The sequence below is a fragment of the Myodes glareolus genome, chromosome 10 (genome assembly GCF_982192425.1).
Source record: "Myodes glareolus chromosome 10, mMyoGla1.1, whole genome shotgun sequence".
In the NCBI taxonomy this organism is placed as follows: Eukaryota; Metazoa; Chordata; class Mammalia; order Rodentia; family Cricetidae; genus Myodes; species Myodes glareolus.
Window position 1 is genome coordinate 23,357,523 of NC_142035.1, and position 19,369 is coordinate 23,376,891.

The 19,369-nt window shown below is 50.7% G+C and overlaps 1 protein-coding gene across 2 annotated transcripts in view; it reads right to left on the reverse strand.

Moving 5' to 3' along the window:
• The window catches only part of Mmp24 (matrix metallopeptidase 24), a 44,809-nt gene that overhangs the window by 3,110 nt on the left and 22,330 nt on the right, over positions 1–19,369 (reverse strand). For both annotated transcript variants that reach the window (XM_085697165.2, XM_048431644.3), the window contains exons 3-8: positions 18,517–18,633; positions 16,746–17,050; positions 7,542–7,703; positions 5,146–5,360; positions 3,435–3,573; positions 1,166–1,432 (exon numbers count right to left, since the gene is read on the reverse strand). In XM_085697165.2, the coding sequence (XP_085553291.1) occupies positions 1,166–1,432; positions 3,435–3,573; positions 5,146–5,360; positions 7,542–7,703; positions 16,746–17,050; positions 18,517–18,633 (1,205 nt within the window). The remainder of the gene's footprint in view (positions 1–1,165; positions 1,433–3,434; positions 3,574–5,145; positions 5,361–7,541; positions 7,704–16,745; positions 17,051–18,516; positions 18,634–19,369) is intronic.

The following is a 19,369-nucleotide window of genomic DNA, read 5'->3' on the forward strand; positions in this document are numbered from 1 at the left end:
TGTCTAACTCTCGCCCCAAGCTAATGAGAGTTGAGGAGCAAAATTTGATCTGTTAGCCACAGACACCATGGCTCCACATGTGTGTGTGTGTGTGTGTGTGTGTGTGTGTATTTGGGGGGACTTGACATATCACTTTGTAACACAGATACAAGTTCTTAGGGCACTTCTAGTGGCTTTGATGGCTGGAAGGAAAGGAGGCAGGCAGCAGGCCAGGCAACTCTCCAATTACTCCCTAGGCAGCTCCCTCAAGGCTCCCAGCAACAGCCCTAGCAACCCAGCCATCTATAGACAGCAAAGCAGCTCACTTAGACTCTCCCCATTGGCTGGCTCCCCAGAACTTTCATTGGTCAAGGTCTTGGATGTCACCTGTCTCTGAGGCCCCCCAGAAGGCAGCACATTTTAAAGCCACGAACGACTGGCACTCTCTGCCTTGTTTATTTCTTTTAACTTTGTCGCGATGCCATTTTCTGTCACTGGACTGAGAACTCGCCAAGGCTTGCAGCTTCTGGCCTGAGGCCCTCCCACACAAACTGGCTCTCAGTAATCATCGTGCAGTGAATGACCAAGTCCTGTCTTCTTACACAAACTGAAACACTAATGAGATCATAGGACAGCTGCAACCTCCACATGGCCCAGACTATGTGGTGGCATTTCGCCAAGTGTTCTCTGTGATTTCCCTTATCAGCCTTTTATCACACAGCCCACAGGTCAGTGCTGTGACCATTCCCATTTCATGATGGCAGACTGAGAAAAGTTCGGTGACTTGCCCAGCCTTACGAGGGTAGAGGGGGTCTGTGAACCCAGCCAGCCCTGTCCAGGAGTCACTGTTTTAGCTAGATCAACAGGCAGCCATGGGTGCTTGCTCTGCACCTGGTAAAGCCTGAACCTCCTTCGAGAAGCTTCTAATCTGGTAGAGAGACATACTAGGCGCTGCCTGATGGTATATGGTGAGCGAGTGCCAGCCTAGCCTTCAAACCCCATGAAAAAGCACCTTGAACCAAGCCTGTCCATCACTGCAGGTTAATTTACCATGTGAACATGGTCCGCGTGGGCCAGTTGTGTGTTATTAAGTCACATTCCTCAAATCTGGATACCCAGGGACTTCATCTGGGCCTTGAGAACCACTAAAATTATCTCCCCATTCCCACCTCAGCTTGGCTCTTACATCCTTCCTTGCTGATGAAGGCCCCTTGTGGAGCCTGCGGGATGCCCTTCCACACGGTGATGGGCTTGGGGTAACCAGGGTCTGTGGCTCGCCGCTCCTCACTGTAGCGCCAGTACCGTTCGCCTTTGAAGAAGTAAGTTTTGCCCACAGGTTCCCAGCGCAGAGCCGTGTCGATTCCTTCACGGGGCAGGCAGCTGCCCAACTCTCCCAAGCTGTGGGGGTACCCGGGTTCCACTGTCACCTCTTTGAACACCCAGTATTTGTCACCTGCGGGAAGAGTCCGGAATCAGCCTGCAGGAGCCACCCAGGGCCGGGAGTTGTGGCTCACTTGCCCATCTTCATTCATAAAGTCAGAATGTGTGACTTTTTAGCCCCTGGCCCAGCAGATTTGCGTAGCGAGAAGCCAATCAAAGATTTTGGGCAATGTGTGCCACGCTGCTCAGGCTCTCTAACCCTTCATCTTGGTTTTGTTGTTCCTTTTTGAGACAGAGTCTTGTTTTTTTATCCCTAGCTAGGCTGGAATTCATTCTGTAGATCAGGTTGATCTCGGATCTGTCTCCCACGTGCTGGGGCTACAGTGGAGCCACCATACGTGGCTACACACTTGTCTTCATCTCTTTCACTTTCGGTGATCACTCCTGTGGCATCACACACGACTACTTCCTGCAGCTGGAGTCAGGAGTGTGTGTGTGTGTGTGTGTGTGTGTGTGTGTGTGTGCGCGTGCGTGTGCGTGTGTGTGCGTGTGTATGTGCTGATGGAACAGAACCTACTGCTGAACAACCTGGAACTTCAGTGGGTTTATTATGTTTGGAACAGGGAAGGAGTTAGTGTCGGTGCAGGTGTCCATGGGTGAGTAGTCTCAGGGTGGAGGAAGACACAGTTAATAATTTTTGCACACATTAGTCAGCTGCTCACAAACATTCTCACCTGGAACACAACAAGGCTTTGCCAGTCCTAAGCCTGACCCATATGGGGAAGGTTGCCAGTTTCCCATGATCCTGTTTCCTTGGTCCTTGTCATGGTTGGTTCATAACAAACAATACACACCCATGCGGGACCTCAGCCGCTCTTTACACACCTGCTCAGGACCTCAGTCACTCTTTACACACCCACGCGGGACTTCAGCCACTTTTACACACCCACGCGGGACTTCAGCCACTTTTACACACCCACACAGGACCTCAGCCACTCTTTACACACCCATGCGGGACCTCAGCCACTCTTTACACACCTGCTCGGGGCTCTCTCAGAGCTTCACACGCCCCTGTCTGCTCTACATGAACCTAACTCTGAGGCTATAGGCCCATAGCCTTTGACCTAAGCCCCACCCCCTCATATCCTGTGCTCTGCCATGGTCCCTGGCTCTTCAGAATTGGGTTTTCAGGGCTCCTCATCCTACCAGATGGGCTCCTTTTGATCACCTTTCTACCTCCCAGTGTCCCTAAGAAGAAGTGAGGGCTTAATCTCTGAGCTTCTTTCTTTCCTCTCTCAGTACTCAGCCATTCACAAGGCCCCAAGCCTCACAGCCTGCCCTGGCTCTCTAGCTGCGGCTCCTCTCTGGCTTGGGCCTCATGGACAGTGTTGTCCTCTGAAATACCCTTCCTGCCTCACCGCCTGCCACCTCTCCAATGGTTCTGTGCTACTCAGAAACCTGTAGCAAGTTTCCAGCCTTGGCCTACTGGGTCCAGACTGAATTCTGGGCTGGCAAACACAACTCGTCAGGAATCGCTCTCCTAGGCCCCTTCTAGCTCTCCAAGGTGGGTTCTCAGTGGCTGTAGGGTGAGCTGCTGAGCCATTGGACTGGCTTCCAACACTCTGCTACATTCAGCCATGCTCTCCAGTTCCCTTTGCCTTGCCTTTCACCCAGCTTAGGTGGGGCGAAGTCAAGGTTACCACTGTAAAACAACTCAGACGTGGGCTAGCCTAGGCTGGGCGTGTTAGCCTCCCTTTCCTCCTGCTCATCTCTACCCTGTGTGGCCTGCTCTGTCTGGGTGCCTACAGACCTGCGAGAATGACCTTCAAGTGCTGGGTGGGCGGTCTTCTTTGCCTTACCCAGTACTTCCTGTGTGTGGAATTTTTTACCCCATCAATGCTGGCACTTTCTTGACCCGGCTTTCCCAGATGATAAACTTCCTACCTGTGGGGATCTGACGCAGAAGTCAGCATCTGCCCGTAGAGGGCATCTACTTCCCATGCTTCCCACCCCACCTCTTCTGGTTTAGATGGGAAAAAGGAAGCTTCCAAAAGGGCACAGAAATGCCCTGTTACCTTTGAAGAAAACAAATCTTCCATCAGCCCTTTCGTAGGCTGCATCTATGCGGGCGGGCAGGCCCTTCCAGAACTGCTCAATCTGCATGGGGTAGCCCTCCTGCACCCGGTTATTACGCAGGCGCCAGAACCAGCGATCCTGGGGGCGGGGAGGGGAGGAAGACAAGAAAGGTGAATGACAGGTCTTACCTCTGAATCCAGTAATCTCATCCCCAGAGCTTAGGCCAAACAACCCAACCCCAAGCCTGGGGCTCAGGCTCAGTCTCCCATCGAGGCTGCCCATCTGCTACTTCCAGCTCTCAAAAGAAGACAGGATGTAACTCTTCAGTTAAACCTCCTGCTGTCCAAGGACTACGAGACACCCGGCAGATGGGTGTGGGAGAGGTGTGGAAAGGCTAGAAAGGCAACTGCCAAGGCCTGGAGTGGCCACGGGAGGGCAGCAGAAGGTCGCTGATAGCAGTTGGGCGGGGACTCTGTCTGTGGGATCCAGTGTGGTAAATGGGAGGATAAAACCCACACTTGCCTGTGAACACCTTCCTGGGAGGCTCGAAGAAATACGCGTGCTGTAGTAGGAATATGGCTCACAGAAGATAGCACAGACCTAGGATATTTTCCAAAATTCATTTATGTATTTGGGTGTGTGCTTGAGTGTATGTAGGGCACATCACATGTGTGCACGAGCCTGCAGGCATCAGAAAGAGGGCATTGGATTCTCTGGAACTGAAGTTAGAGGCAGTTATGAGCCACCATGTGGGTACCAGGAACTGAACACAGGTCCTGCACAGAGTCTTAAGGAAGACCAAAGGCCTCAGTGACAGGCAGAACTGGGCTAGCCTACATGGTCTGATTTTTACTTAGTGCTTAAAGCTTCCTGGGGGAGACCTTAGAAGGGAAGTGGGGTAGCCTTCCTCGGCCACCCAGTGTTACGGAGACCTATTGCCCCATTTGGTGAAGGGTGTTTCCCAGTGGCTGGAAGTGTTCCAGCAGGCAGCTTTAGGCTCTCAGTTCTTTTGCAGTGGCTTCAGCTTCATTTTGCATCCAACATGAAATGGCTCAGATGGGCCATTCTAGCTCCAGAACTTTCCATGAGGGACTGTGGCACCAGGTCCGTGTCTCCTCAGCTTCTTCCTCTGTCCTGACTGGCCTGCTGCTCCTGCTGCCCACAGCTGTTGGCTCTAAGGGTCCTTAACCAGAATCCCTCACTCCAGATTCTAGCTCAGAGTCTGTTTCCTCAAGGACTGAGCCTGTCATGCACCATGCACAGACAGTCCTTGTCTCGCATGACAGGCTCAGGACAGGGAACGTGAGGTAGCCTGGCCAGCACCGGTTACTCCTGCCCTGGCAGGAGCTGTAGACTCTGTCACCCCTGACCAGGCCCTGTTCTGCATCTTCCTAGCCATTAATCGTCACACCTTCTCTGTCAGAGGAATGACTGCCCAGATTGGGTAGCTGAGGTCTGGAGAAAGAAGGTGGCTTAGTCAAGGTCATAGTCCAGAAACCATCTCCAGCATTTTCGTGAGCATTGATTGGCTCCTTGGAAGCTGTCAGCTCACCAGTCTTTCCTTGTCACCCTGTAGAACTAAGTTACTAACCTATCAGCACCAGAAAGAGACTCTGGGTCCTGGCCACTAGACACGCTCCTGACGACAGAGCAGGAACCTCCATTGTGGAGAAAGAGATACCCTGGGTGGCACTGGTCCACCAGCCGTACCTTAAACACAAACATCTCGCCCCGGAAGAGGGCCACCGTGTTGAAGTTGCCATCACAGATGTTGGGCTTGGCACCTGGAGTGGATGGTCGGTCCCCCAGAGGTGGCCGAGGGGGCCTGGGCTGCCGCTCATGTTTTCTCTCAGACGGTGAGTGGATCCTGCGGACCGGGAGTGTAGGAAGGGGCCTTGTGGGCTCCAGGGGCTCAGCTGGGGGTCCTGGAGAGAGGGGCTGCGTCTTAGAGAGAGCCCAGCTCTTCCTTGCTGTCATCTACCCATGCCCCATCACTACATAGGCAGTTCCGGGTCAAGCCTGTCTCTTCTGACTTCCTGTCCCCTCTCCCTGATTTAACTCCCCAGTCTTTGAGAAAATTGATGGAAGCAGCCACTCAATAGGGACCTTCACCTTCCCATCCCCAAGTCTGGTGTCTTTCCTATTTTTAGAAGAAGCCTGTCCTAATTGAGGGCCACTGTCCCACCCCCTCCTTTGCTGCCCTCCTCCACATAGGCTGAACTCTAATTTCTAACCACTTTCAGTCCTCAGCCAACTTCAATAGCGCTTCGGCGCCATTTTCTGCCCAAACCACTTGCCAAGATCACCAGTGACCTCTGTTCAGAAACCAACGGTTATCAGCTCCAGCCTTGTTGGTTGAATGAATCATCTTGGTGATGCAGGCTGTGGCTCAGAGGCCTGGGGGGAAGCCAGAGACAGTATGTCTTCAAGGTCTCAGGTGGCGCCCACATTGGATAGCAAGATTCTGGAAACATTTGCCTTGAACCTTGTTCCTCCTTTTCCAGGGCCCTGCACTCTCAGTTTGTCCCTTGGGGCTGCTCTACTAACCTTCATTGTTAGAGGGGTGCACCCTGCTCCAAAGATGGGGTACTCTTGAGGGTCTCTTTTCTTCCTTCCCTTTGTAATGTCCCTCAACTTGGGGAGCTGATGGGCGTCACCTAGGGGAGTTCTACAACTCCTGATCTTCAGGGAACTCCCAGCTGGGCTTACTTAGATCTTTGGGGTGAGGGCTGGATGTCAGTATTTTTTTTTAATAAGAATCCTAAGGTGCTTCCCAAGGGCAACCCAGTTGAGAGTCACTGCTCTAAGGGCTCATCCGGGTTCCTGGCTTTAAAGACCCTCAGAGCTGTCCTCTGACATTCTGTGGTGACAGAAACGTTCCATGCCTGCACTGGCAAATGGTTGCCTCTGGCCACATGCACATGTGGCTACTGAGGACCTGAAATGAGGAACCAGTTCTTAACTGGCCGAGGAACTGAAACTTCAGTTTAACTATTACACATTTCAATTTCAGTAGCTATTTGTAACTAATAACTATGTATTGAACACTAAGGCCCCCAAGTGGCTATCCCAGCCTTGGTATGTGGACTGCAGACTGAGAAATTCTATTATCCTACAATTACAAAGACCAGAGTGCCCCCCACGCCATTTTTTAAAAGATAGGGTCTCATGTACCACTGTCTGGCCTAAAACACCTTATGTAGCAAAGGGGATGAATTTGAACTTCTGATCCTCTTGACACACTCTAGAAGGCTGGGATTACAGGTGTAGGCTACCATGCCTGGTCCATGTAGTTTGCGGATCAAATGTAGGGCTTCATGTATGCTAGGTGAGCACTCTACCAGCTGAACCACGCCCATAGCAAAGTCAGAAGTCTTGGTGTTAGCTTCCCACATCTGATCTGTCAGCAGATCCTGCCCATTCCACCTTTGACAGAACTTCTAGTACGGCTACCCAAAATCCTGCCCCTGCTGCTTCACTGGCTGCCATCCTGGCTGCTGTACCTCCTCCAGAGGGAGCCCCCGACTCCTGTGCTATGTTGGCCAGCATTTGCTCAACTGAACTGGTCTCCCATTTCAACTAACCCGACTAGACCCTCCATGTCCCCGTGACTTGTACACGGCAGGCTTTCATAGCTTCTGAGGACAACACGCTAGCGTCTCATTTCCCCTAAGATCACAGCTCTGGTTAGAACACTTATCAGCATGACTCAGGCAGCCGTGTGACTTTCCTAGGTTAGAGGCACCCAGAGTGTGCCTGGTCCCCCATCTGGTAAAAGGAGGTCATGGAGGACGGGAGGTTCCTAGGTTAGAGGCACCCCAGAGTGTGCCCAGTCCCTATCTGGTAAAAGGTGGTCGTGGAGGACGGGAGGTGACAGGAGGTGGGTGGAAAAGGGGAGAAAAGAGGGAGTGAGTAGGCCTCCCCTCACTTTGCCCTTCCAGGTCTCGGCTGAACCCCCTCCCCTAGGTTTCCCAGTGTGCTAGGGGGACTTCATTGAAGTCAGCACAGAGATACCACAGCACGCTGATAATGGCAAAGCTCCTGACCCCATACCTGCCACAACATGCTAGTGTTAACAACTGCCCCCGCTTTCCCACTACACACACCGTAAATCTTCTGGATACCCTGGAGGTCATCCTGGGGCAGCTTGAAGTTGTGCGTCTCCATGTATTGGTAGAAGGGCGCCATGATGGCACTGGGGTCATTGGAGTGCTCCAGTCCCAGCGCGTGGCCCAGCTCATGCACAGCCACCAGGAAGAGGTCGTTGCCTGGAGAGAGGAACATAGGAAGTGCCCAGGGCGCCCACTTAGTACTAGTCGGTCTGTTACTTAGTATGCCAACACTTAGCATATCCCCTGCCCCTGCCCTTCATTTGGACACTGGGAACATAGAGAAATCAAATACAATCTTTGCCTGTGTACCTCTTGGGACAGAGGGGTACAAGCGGAAATTACAAAGGCTACACAGTATCTCAGCACTCGGGTGCTCTAACAACAAACGCGTGTGAAGATTGAGAACTTTCTTCTAAAGAAACCTTTGGGCCTTGCATAAACCACTGGGCAATGTCCCCCACACCTCTTTTTATTTTCATTTTGAGGCCTTGAACTTGCAACTCTCCTGCCTCAGCCTCCAAGTATCTGGGACTACATGTCTGTGCTGCTAAGTCCCGATTGGGTTGGAGGAAGACGCTCAGGGAGGACACCGTAAGGGTGAAGCTGCGTCTTGACAGGTGAGACACAGGTCTGCAGGATGGATTAGGGCTAGGGAGGAAGAGGGTGGAGTGGCCTTCCTGGAAGAGTTAGTGCCATAAACCAGGTCCAGGGACAAGCAGTTCATTTCACTTGGCTCTAGAACAAAGCACAAAGGGAGGGCCAGGGAGAGATGAGGTCAGCCAGGCTGGCAAGGAGGGCTCTGTGATGCCCTACAAAGGAATTTGGATCAGTTTCTTGACCATGGGGGGGAGCGGTGAGGGGGGAGGGATAACGGGAGAGGAGATGGGGCACGGTGAAGTCACTCTGGTTACCACTGGAGAGAGGATTAGAAGCAAAGGAGACCTGAGGCAGGTAGATCAATAGGTCAGTTCAGAAGGTGGGGTACAGGTACTGGAGCGCTGGTTGGCAGAATCAGGAAAGCCACGGCAAGACAAGAAGAGGAAATCCTTGGGTGACTGGTGGGTAGAGTCATCTTCAGGAGGCCTGATGTGCCCAGGGCTCGGTGTGGGGCAGCAGGACCCTAGTCCTAGAGCTACTGGCCAAAGTCAAGGTGCGGAGTCGAGAACAGGTGGGAGCCTGGTGCTGGAAGAGGGACGGAGGATCCTGAACATGAAAGTGGGGGGCAGCAAGGTGTGGTGGCTTTGAGCACCCTGTGATGGGACAGATCACCTTCACTTCCAGTTCCATACCAACAAGCTTTGTGAACTCAGGCCAGCACTTCAAACTCAGCATTCTTGTTTGTAGAATGGAGAAGCTGGACCTAACTCACTGGTTGGGCGAGGACTGAGTAACTAAAGCGTGTAAAATGCATGGCATAGCCAGGGATGGTTGCTCTGTTGCTATGGCATAAAACACATGAGCTGGACCAGAATGAGTCCATTAGCCAGAAAGGTTGGGTTTCAGCAACCAGATTCTCTTAAAGCTGGATCCCTTCGGTTTCCATCTTAATCCTTAGGTAGGTCAAGACCTGAATTTGTAGGCATTAAGTAACCATAGTATTGGGAAAGAAATTGGCCAAGGAGTTGGGCAGGGCATTATATTTGGCTCCTCTCTGCTCAGTTATAAATTCCTGCTTATATCTCTGAGATTTGTTCACCCCTGAGATCTGCCTCTGCTGGGACCGTTTCGAGTCCTGGCCTCCAGGACTAGTGACCTTTTGATTTTGCTTCTGAGAGCTGTGTCAAAGTTGTTTACCAACCCTGGCCTTGACTGAGGATCAGGCGATGAGGTCTTCACCTGTTGACCCACCTGGCTGGGTTAGGTATAAACACCTGTTGGCCCACCTGGCTGGGTTAGGTATAAAACCTCTGTGGTGCTGTTCAATAAAGGACTTCTTTTACCAGCAACTAGAGAGGCGTATGTGTGTTCAATCCTGACGTCCTTCGCTGGGTTTCAGTTCCAGGCCGTGCAGGTGCGCATGCCTCTTATCTCCTAGTTCTAGGCACGTCTCAGTCCCTCTCTGCTGCCCTGAAGTCCAGGGAGGCCTCCAGGAGTCAAGAACTTTGCTGCCCACTCTGGATCTAATATCCCTGGCAGAATTGCCCTCCCGCAGCCTACCAAGGCCCCGGGAGAGGCAGATGAGGATGGGAGCTGTCTGGCCTTTTGAGTAAGGGCTTGGGAAAAGAGAAGGATTCTACAAGCCAGACTCAGAGTGACTTCTCCATTGACACCAACAGTGCCATCCATGATGCCACCTTTGAACAGTGGAGAGGAGTGGGGGATGGGCAAGATCACTGCAAGGTTGGCCAAAAGCCTGGGCTGGCCTTCTGCTGAGAAAGGCAGGCCGACAGGAGAAAGCCAGGTTGCCCCCAGCTCCTTCCTCAGGTCCTGGTCCCTCTAGCAGCAGGGAAGCAGTGAGCTCATCTTTTAGCTTCATTCCAAACAAAGGTGGCTGCTGGAGCTGGCAGAAGGCAGCTCAGCTCCCTGCGGCCTGGCCTGGCTCTGCTCCCAGCCTGCTGCTCCACCTGGACACGCTGTTCAGGGCTCTCTCCTGACCAGGTCTCTCCATGGGACCATCCATGGGGACCTCAGCAGGGAGCCAGGAAGCCAATGGTACGCTCAGTCATTGTCATTCCTTTGCGCCCATACTGTGAACGGTGAAATCCCTTGAAGGAAAGAGGCCTGTAGGTTTCTTCCCAGGACCAAAAGGAAGAGGAGAGTCAAGAAGCCAGCCTCCTACTACACAGAACCAGGGGAGCTTTGCGGGGGGGGGGGGGAGGTGGGAAGGGCAGCCACCCTGAGCTTATGAGGGGACACAGAGGGATGGGAACAGGGTCAGCTATGGAGAAGAACCTAGTGCCTCGTGGAGAGGAGGCTCTTGGGGTCTTCACTCCCCAAAGGGAGGGAAGCAGCGAGCAGAGTGATTAGAATGTGGTTTCTGTAGCTCTGCCATGTCCTAGGGGTGTGGCCTTTGAAGAGCACTTTCTCTGCAGCAAAGCGAATAATGGCTGCCTTCCTCCTAAGAACAGGGACAAGGACTAATGAGTCAAGGTAAACAAAGTGCCACCCCAGGTCCTGGCACAGACGGGTCATTACTCATTACCATTGCCATGTTGAGCTCTGAGAGGACCAATGTCACCAAGCGTGTGTGTTCTGAGTTCTCTGGACCTCGGAGCATGGCAGGCTGCTTGGCTTCTCTGCTGGACCCTACTTTGTTGGGGAGCCCCATCTTCCTGACTCCAGTAGCACCCACCCGAGGCAGTTCTCCTCAGCGGTGTCCCCTCCACCTTCCATTAAAGTTCACCCCAGTGATCATCTCCCAGAAACCAGCCTGGCTCTCCCAGCTGGCTGAGAATGCTGCCTTCTCCTCTCTGCCAGCATTTTAATCTCAGGCAGCTTTAGGTACTGGCCACTCTCCAACCTTCATTAATTACAGCCACGGGTATGTATTCTGCCCCAAGACTTAGGTTCTTGGGGGCAGTAGCCTCAGAAAAATGGCTGAAAGTTCCTGAGATGGACACAGTAAGGTGACAGGACCCAAGAGGGGACAATGCCAAAAGGACTGTAGGTTGCCAAGTACTGTTCCTGGACCACCCGTTGCAGACCCCTGTGGGGCATCTCGCTTTCACATCTGGCTCTGCCGCCTTCCAACTGTGTGACTTTCTCAGTTCCCCCCAGCAGAGCTTCACTTCCGTCATCTGTAAACTGGAGATTATAATCCCTGCCTCCCCTACCGGGGATGAGTTGTGAGCTAAGTGTGGAAAGGCGCTGTCCTGTGACGCAGGGTGTGGTCACGAAGGCGCTCTCTGACTTGTCACCTTCCTCTAGGAAGGAACGCCAAGGGCTGGGTCCCCTCCTGGAAGAGCTGACTTCACTGGCTGACTCATTTGAACGACGTGGGGACAGAGAAAGTTTAATGAAAATAGCTTTGAGGTGTGGTGGGCAAGCTTGCTCCTTTGTACACTTCAGTGGAGTAGGGAATGAGAGCCGCATGCACAGTTCAGTGGCACTCTGGAGGGTGGTGGGTGTGTTGTATGCATGTGCACAGGCATGCTTACCTGTGGGTCATGCATGTAGAAACCAGAGACGGTTTCTGTCAAGAATTCTCGGTTGCTCTACACTTCCATTTATTTATTTTGGAACAGTATCTCTCAGTAAACCCGGTGCTCGCTGCTTTGGTTAGACCAGCTGATCAGTGAGCCCATAGTATCTGCGTGATTCTGTCCCCTAGCTTGGGGTTACAGACGCACATTGCCACAGCTGGGGGTCAAACTCAGGTCCTCATGCTTGCACTGTAAGCTCTTGGCCCACTGAGCCACCTTCCCTGTCTCACCTTCCCCACTCCACCCCCCAGACAGGGTCTCTGTATCCCATGGTGCTCTGTCCCCAAGTACTAGAACTATGGGCATGAATCTAAGAAATCTTTTCAACGCTGGGGCAGTGAGGATTGTGATTCAGAAAGTTTGGGTTCAGATATAGACTAATTCCTTTTCTTTCTTTCTCTCTCTCTCTCTCTCTCTCTCTCTCTCTCTCTCTCTCTCTCTCTCTCCTTTCTTGCTCTCTCTCACTTTCTACTTTTAAACAGTACAACTCGAATCATACGTGTTTCCTGACGTACTGAACAGAACGTATCACTACTACCAAGGAACGATCCCGCCCAAAAGTGAACCTAAGCCTAGTTAGGCCTGCTCTACTCTGTAATACTCAGGAACCATGAGGAGGGAGACGGGTTAAAGGTGAGCCCGAGTCACATCAAGTCAAATGCCTGCACTCAGGACAGCTTCTTCCATACAAGACAGGGAAATGTGGGGGCGGGGGGTATTTTTAAATTGCAACACAACAACTGTAAAAGACACTTTTGAGGTGATTGGGGGGCGCTATCATAAGATACCATGAGTGTGTGTGTGTGTGTGTATGTTTGCATGTGTGTCTACAGGTGTGTGTGTGTATGTTTGCATGTGTGCCTACAGGTGTGTGTGTGTTTGCATGTGTGCCTACAAGTGTGTGTGTATGTGTGCCTACAAGTGTGTGTGTGTGTCTACAAGTGTGTGTGTGTATGTGTGTCTACAAGTGTGTGTGTGTGTGTGTGTGTGTATGTGTGCCTACAAGCATGCGTGGGTATGTGTGTGTGTATGTTTGTATCTGTGTCTACAAGTGTGTGTGGGTATGTGTGTATGTGTACCTACAAGTGTGTGGGTATGTATGTGTGTATGTGTGTGCCTACAAGCGTGCGTGGGTATTTATGTGTGTGTGTGTGTTTATATGTGTGCCTACAAGCGTGCATGGGTATGTGGAAGCCAGAAGTCAATCCTGAGCATTGTTGTATCTTGTGTTTTGGGACAGGGTCTCTCAGACTAGGCTGCTTAGCCAGCAAGCCCCAGGCATTCCCCTGTCCCTGCCTCTCCAGTGCTGGGATTATAAGCATATGATACCACACCTGGCTTTTTCACAGGTTCTGGGAATCGAACTCAGGTCTTCATGCTTGCACGGCAAGCACTTTACCAGTGCTCCGGGCATTAGATTCTAAAAACTTGTTAACTTTGTTGAGTTTGATACTGATTTTGTGGTTATATTAAAAATTTGGTCTTTGTTAGAGTGGCACCCTAAAGTAGTCATATATAAAATGGTATTATACCTGGGCTTTTCTTTCTTTAAAATACATCAGCCGTGGGGCTGGAGTGATAACTCAGTGGTCAAAAGCACTTGTTGCTCTTATAGAGGACCAGGGTTCATTTTCTAACACCCACATGGCAGTCCACAACCATCTGTGACTCTGGTTCCAGAAGATTTGACATCCTCTTCTGGCCACCAAGGGCACTGCTTGTGGTACACTCAGATGTAGGCAAAACACCCATACACATAAAATAAAGACAAAATAAAACTTCAGTCCCGAAATAAAAGTGGAAGGGGTAGGCACAGGAGGAACAACAGTGTTATCACTGGAGCAGAGCACTGTCATTTGGGATCCTCCTTGGTCTCCCTCTTTTAGGGAGTTTGAAAATGTACCATAATGAAAGAAGAAAGCCAACAATCAGACCAGAGTTCCCAGGAGAGCCTGCTCTTGCCCTTATTGAGTCTCTGTGGAAATCAATGCCACCATTATCCAGGTGCTCAATAAATTGTGGTTCCTTTCCTCTCTCTGAAACCTGTCTTGGGGAGGTGCTCACCAGCTCACCCCCATGCCCCCAGCCAGGAATCTATCGCTGTATTTCTCTGTTCACCTCTGGTTTTACGGAGCAACGTTCTGACGCCTGTCCAGAGCAGGCATTAGCTCTCTGGGAATTCCTATCAGAGCTGGAGGTTGTTTGTTAAAGATGCGATGGTCAGTCAGGAGAAGCTGCAATGCTGTCCTTCATGGGCTCTAGCCCTTCCTACACACCCCTCACACCAGTTCTTAGGACTGGAGGCTGAGACCCTGGGGCCTGGCAGAAAGGAGGTAGAGGTGTTTCTTCCTAGCCCCTCCATGGGAAAAGAGCCCTTAGAAAGTTCAGTTGTGTTTACCAGAACTAAAACTAAAACCCTTGCAGCTAACGGTGCCTGGCACACAACAGGGCTGAAAATGATAGATGGTTTCCCTGACGTCTTATCAGTTGTCACGGTTGTTTGTTGACACCGGTCCAAAAACAAGAATAAGATAACGAAAAGGTACACAAAGGGGTAGGAAAGTTATCCAGGATGTCGGAGAGATGACGCCAAGCCCGAGGAAACAGAGCTTTGCAGGAAACAGCACAAAAATCTGAAGAGGGAAGAGGACGAAGAAACTGAGCAGTCTCATATCACCCTGACTGCACCTTGGCCAAAGCATCTTCTGAATCAGTGTTGGACTGATGCTGAGAGGAGCGAGCCCTGACTCACACGGTGGTCTGGAGTGTCCGCAAGGGAGCAGCCCATGTGCTACGCCAGACATGGCTTCTGAGGGAAGGCACCACGAAGAGCCTGCCTGTACCCACAATTGGCACCAAGGCAGGAACAGATGTCCTCTGTTTTCCCAACTTGATCCTACTTAAGAATCAGGATCTCGGGGGCTGGAGAGATGGCTCAGAGGTTAAGAGCATTTCCTGCTTTTCCAAAGGTCCTGAGTTCAATTCCCAGCAACCACATGGTGGCTCACAATCATCTGTAATGAGGTCTGGTGCCCTCTTCTGGCCAGCAGGCATACACACAGACAGAATATTGTATACATAATAAATAAATAAATAAATAAATATTAAAAAAAAAAGAATCAGGATCTCTAGGGACAGGAATCTCTCTCTCCCTCTCTCTGTCTGTCTTTCTTTTTGGGAATTTTTTATGATTTATTTGACTTTATTTTATGTGCATTAGTGTATAGGTGTCAGATTCACTAGAACTGGAGTTATAGACAGTTGTTAGCCGCCATGTGGGTGCTGGGAATTGAATCCAGGTCCTCTGGAAGAGCAACCAGTGTTCTGAACCGCTGAGCCATCTCTCCAGCCTAGGAATCCATGTTTCTAAAAAGACCCTTGGTGGTTCTTATGACCAGGCTGGGTAGGGAAACTTCAAGGATGTCTCTCAAGACTGGACTCTGCTTTCTTAAGTTTTTAGGTGATTTTCATGGGCCCGGTAGTGTGAGAACCACGGAAGCTCAGCATCACCTGGCTGAGGGTGTGGGCTCCAGGGTTATAATACCAAATTCAAAGCTTTGTTCAATTACTCAGTAATGGTTCTCTATGCTTCTGTTTGCCTATCTGTCTTACCTACTTATGGCACGATGTGTGGGAGGCACTTGTATGGGCCTTAGAGCCTTAACCTCCATTAACTACTGTCTGTTATAATCTACAGGCTGAATCCTCTGTCCCTCCTTTCTCCTGACTCTTGTTGCATTTTCTTGGTACCTGTGCTGCAGCCATCAATAGAGCCTGCCTTATGGTAGACACCTGACTGGGTTTCAGAGGGCAGACTCTGCCTACTCCCTTAATTAAATGTCCACATATCCCTTGGTCTTTGCAGGACTTTGTACCATGCCATACCAGCATTGACAGAGACCTTAGAGATTACTTAATTTGTCCCCCGTCCCCACTTCCTGTATTCTGGGATTACAGATATGTACCTACCACTCCTTGCTTATGCTGGGGATTGAATCTGGGGCTTTATGAATGCTAGGCAAAGACCCTACCAATTGAGCTACACCCTTAGCCCTTTCAAAGGGTGTTGTTGAACTAGGGTTTGAGCTCCAGCACTGCCGCCTACCAGTTATACCCTTTGAGCCCCGAGCTCTTCATCTTAAAAATGGACATAACAGTCGGTGTGATGGTTCAGTGGATAGAGATACTTGCTACCAAGCCCCATGGCCCAGGTTCAAGCCTTAGGCTCTACCTGGGAAGGAGTGAAAGGACTCCCACAAGTTGTCCTCTGAACTCTCCATAGTACACATTCTCCCCACAAATAACTATACAAATGTAAGAGATTATTGGGCCAGTGAGATGGCCCTAGGTAAAGACATAGTCACCTGAGTTTGATTCCTGAGGCCTACATAACGGAAGGAGAAATCTGACCTCTCCAAGTTGTCCTCTGACCTTCACGTGAGAGCTGTGGCATGTGTGCACCAGCACAACGTACAATGTACACACATACAATGAAATGAATATAATATAAAATAATTTTCAGTGGGCACAACATTGTGTCCATTCCCATTTGCTAAGCAAGTGTCTTAGTTCATGCAGATGAACTCTTTAAAGATGAGTGGCTATCACTGCCGTATTGACTGTGGCTCTGCGGGGATCCGCAGAGTCCCAGCGGCGCAGGGCCAGTTATCTGAGGATGCTAGAGAGGCTAGGTCACAGCTTAGAGCAACTTTGGGACCAGAACCCCTCAGATCTCCAGTTCTACTTTAAAGCCCTCTAACCTCTTTCTTCAGCCTCTGACACATCGTTTCCTTATTCATGGTGCAATCCTGGCTCAGCCCAATTAGACCGACTTCTAGGTGGTTTCACCCTCTTTTATAGCCCTGGTCCTGGGGGATCAGGACCAGGTGTTGAATATTAACAGAGATTACAGTTCTCACTCAAGTCCTTAGTTCTCAGATAAGAAGCTCTGGAAAGCAGGTCATCAGTGGGGCCTCCAAATGCATCCTTGCTACATCTTTCTCTGAAATTGAACAGCTCAGCCCTGACTCCTCCACCCATCCTTTCATGCCCTTACCATCATGGTTGGCATTTCCTAGTGTCCAGGGCTCATCTGAATCGAAGTGAGTGTCTCCTCCGATCCCTGGGCCGGGAAAGTAGGCATGGGCGAGAAATCCCCCTTCCCCATCAAACGGGGAGCTGTCACCATGGAAACCAGAAGCGAAGAAGATCATGATGTCCGCCTCCTTCCGGTCACTTTTGATCTCATGGTATGGCACCTCTTCAAAAGTCAGAGGGGTTACCTTCTGCCACACATCGAACGCCTGCCGAATGGCTTTCCGTGTGTCCAGCTCACCCACCTTTGGGGTATAGTTGTGAATGCTGGTGAGAAAGAGAGAAGGATCATTAGAAAGAAATACAGAATCAGAGACCAGTGGAGCTGAAAGAATGTCAGAGACAGCATGGTTCAGTGGTCTTTACATTTTGAGCCCTAGAATTCTATTGAGATGCCCTGGGGGCTGAAGGACAGACTGACTAGGAAGTGCACCAGTGCCCCCATCAGAATAGCTTTGTTTTCATCAGAGTTTTTATTCCTGACAAGGTTTGTGTTGCATAAGGGATTCCATCCAATGTGTAGTAAAATATTGATAGGCAGACTCCTTTAATTCAACTCTTTCTCTCCCAATACATAAAACAGATACATTTGTAAAGGTCACACGCCTACTCAGATAGTACAGAGGCTTTAAGGTGGAAAAGAACTAGCTATGGCTGGTCTATCAGCAGCTGGTGTAGGTCAACACATAACTTAATCCAGTGCCTGAGTTAGCTCTTTAAGATAACTGTATCTGTGGTGCACGGTTCTCCACAATGGAACACTACTACTTATGCGTGTTCTGCCCCACGAATGCCCAGGGCATGGATCATCTTACCCACTCCCTGGGAAGGAAGCCAAAGTCTAGAGGGGTTGGGGAATGGGAGGTAAGTAAGGTCAAAGTTGGGCTAGAAATGATTCTCCCTCCTCTTGACCCATTCCTCATCTTTGAAAGACCCAAGAGTCTCCTAACCTGGATTCCTCTAAAGTTTCCTTCTCTTTTTGAAAAAAAAAAATCCTGTTCTGATATCTACATCTTGTCAATAAGGAAAGCCCTTACTTTAACCCAGTAATCTCTGTCTTAGGTTCTTACACTGTACTTCGGGAATTGATCTGAGATGGAATCACAGTTTTGAGAGGTGCCAAGCAGAGCCCATTGGAGCCTTTCTTAGCCTGGTCCTTGTCCAAGCATCTGTGAACCCTGGTGTCTGACCCTGCTGTACTGGGTCTCATTATCCTTGTTTCAGCCACTGTGGGGCTTGGAGAGAGGATCTGCTGTGCCCTGACTTTCACAGTCACGGGATGACACCGTTGTGAGCCGTGTCCTCATCCCTTACCGTCCTTAAGAAACAGCAGAGACTCTGCATTGAGCGTCTTGGGTGAAGTCTGTCCGGCTGAAGCCAGGAATCCAGCAGAGGCAGGGTAGCGTTTAAGCATGAACAGAGAGCCCTGCCTTGGGTCTTTACACAGCAGAGTCCTACTAAACAATTCCTACCCCATGTTCAGTGCTATCAGCTGCAGGCATCTCAACAAAGGACCAGGCAAACCAGAAAACCTGAAGCCAGAGTCACCTGTGGAGACCACAAGGAAGACAGGGTCACAGGCTCTCAGCCTCTGGTCCTGATGTCCACACGCTTGGTCTTGTCCTGACACTCCCCACTGACATACCTACCATATGAACCTCAGAAACTTGGGCAGGAAAAACAGAATGAGCATGGGGGTCAAAACCAGGGAGGAAGCAAGGGGGCCACAGCACCTGTAGGTGATGTGTTTCTGTCTCCACTTCTGTCCGGTCAGGGCATAGCGCTTGTTTCTCCGCCTCCTGCTCAAGTGGGGATGATCGGGGACACCGCATCGGGGCTTCTTCATCCACCTGGGCAGAGAGAAGGCACACACGCATACACATACACGCACATGTGTGTTATGGTCACTGAACACTCTGCGAAGTCACTTGCCCACCAACTCCCGTCTAAATGGCCGTGCACATTCTCAACTTAGATTCTGGAACCTTCACTCTGCATGCCCTCAGAAGGAATTTGATTGACTGACTGATTCAGTCATTCGTTCACTCCCAAGGAGAAACACCTGAGTTCAAGAAACACTTAAAACCCTGGAGGCGGGAGACACTTGTAAGTCCTCATTCTACCAAGCGAGGACCCCAGGCAGGGGATCAGGGGATGAACTCAACATGAACCCAAGTTTCCTCATCAGCATCATAACTGCAATAAAATCCTAACCCCTCCACAACTCAGTCTACAATGCTCCACGTGGTCTAGCCCCTGCCCACGTGTCCAGCCGCCGTGGGGTCCTGATGCTCTCTGACTGTGGTAGCCATTCCTGCTCTAGAGACTGCCTCTGCTGTCTGCTTTGCTTGTAGCCCTCTGTCTTCATGTATTTTGTCCCTTCACTTCATTCCTGTTGATGCCCTTCGGAGAGAGCCTCACCGATGACCTCATCTAAAGTGACGTGATCCCAGCACACTTGCCTCTGTTTCCTTCTAGCGGTTCTCACTACCCGAAATGTATACATCTGCTTTCTGGTTTACTCTGGGTTTTTCTCGCCAGATTCTGAACAGCATGAGGGTAGGAGAGTTGCCTGTATCCTTAGGG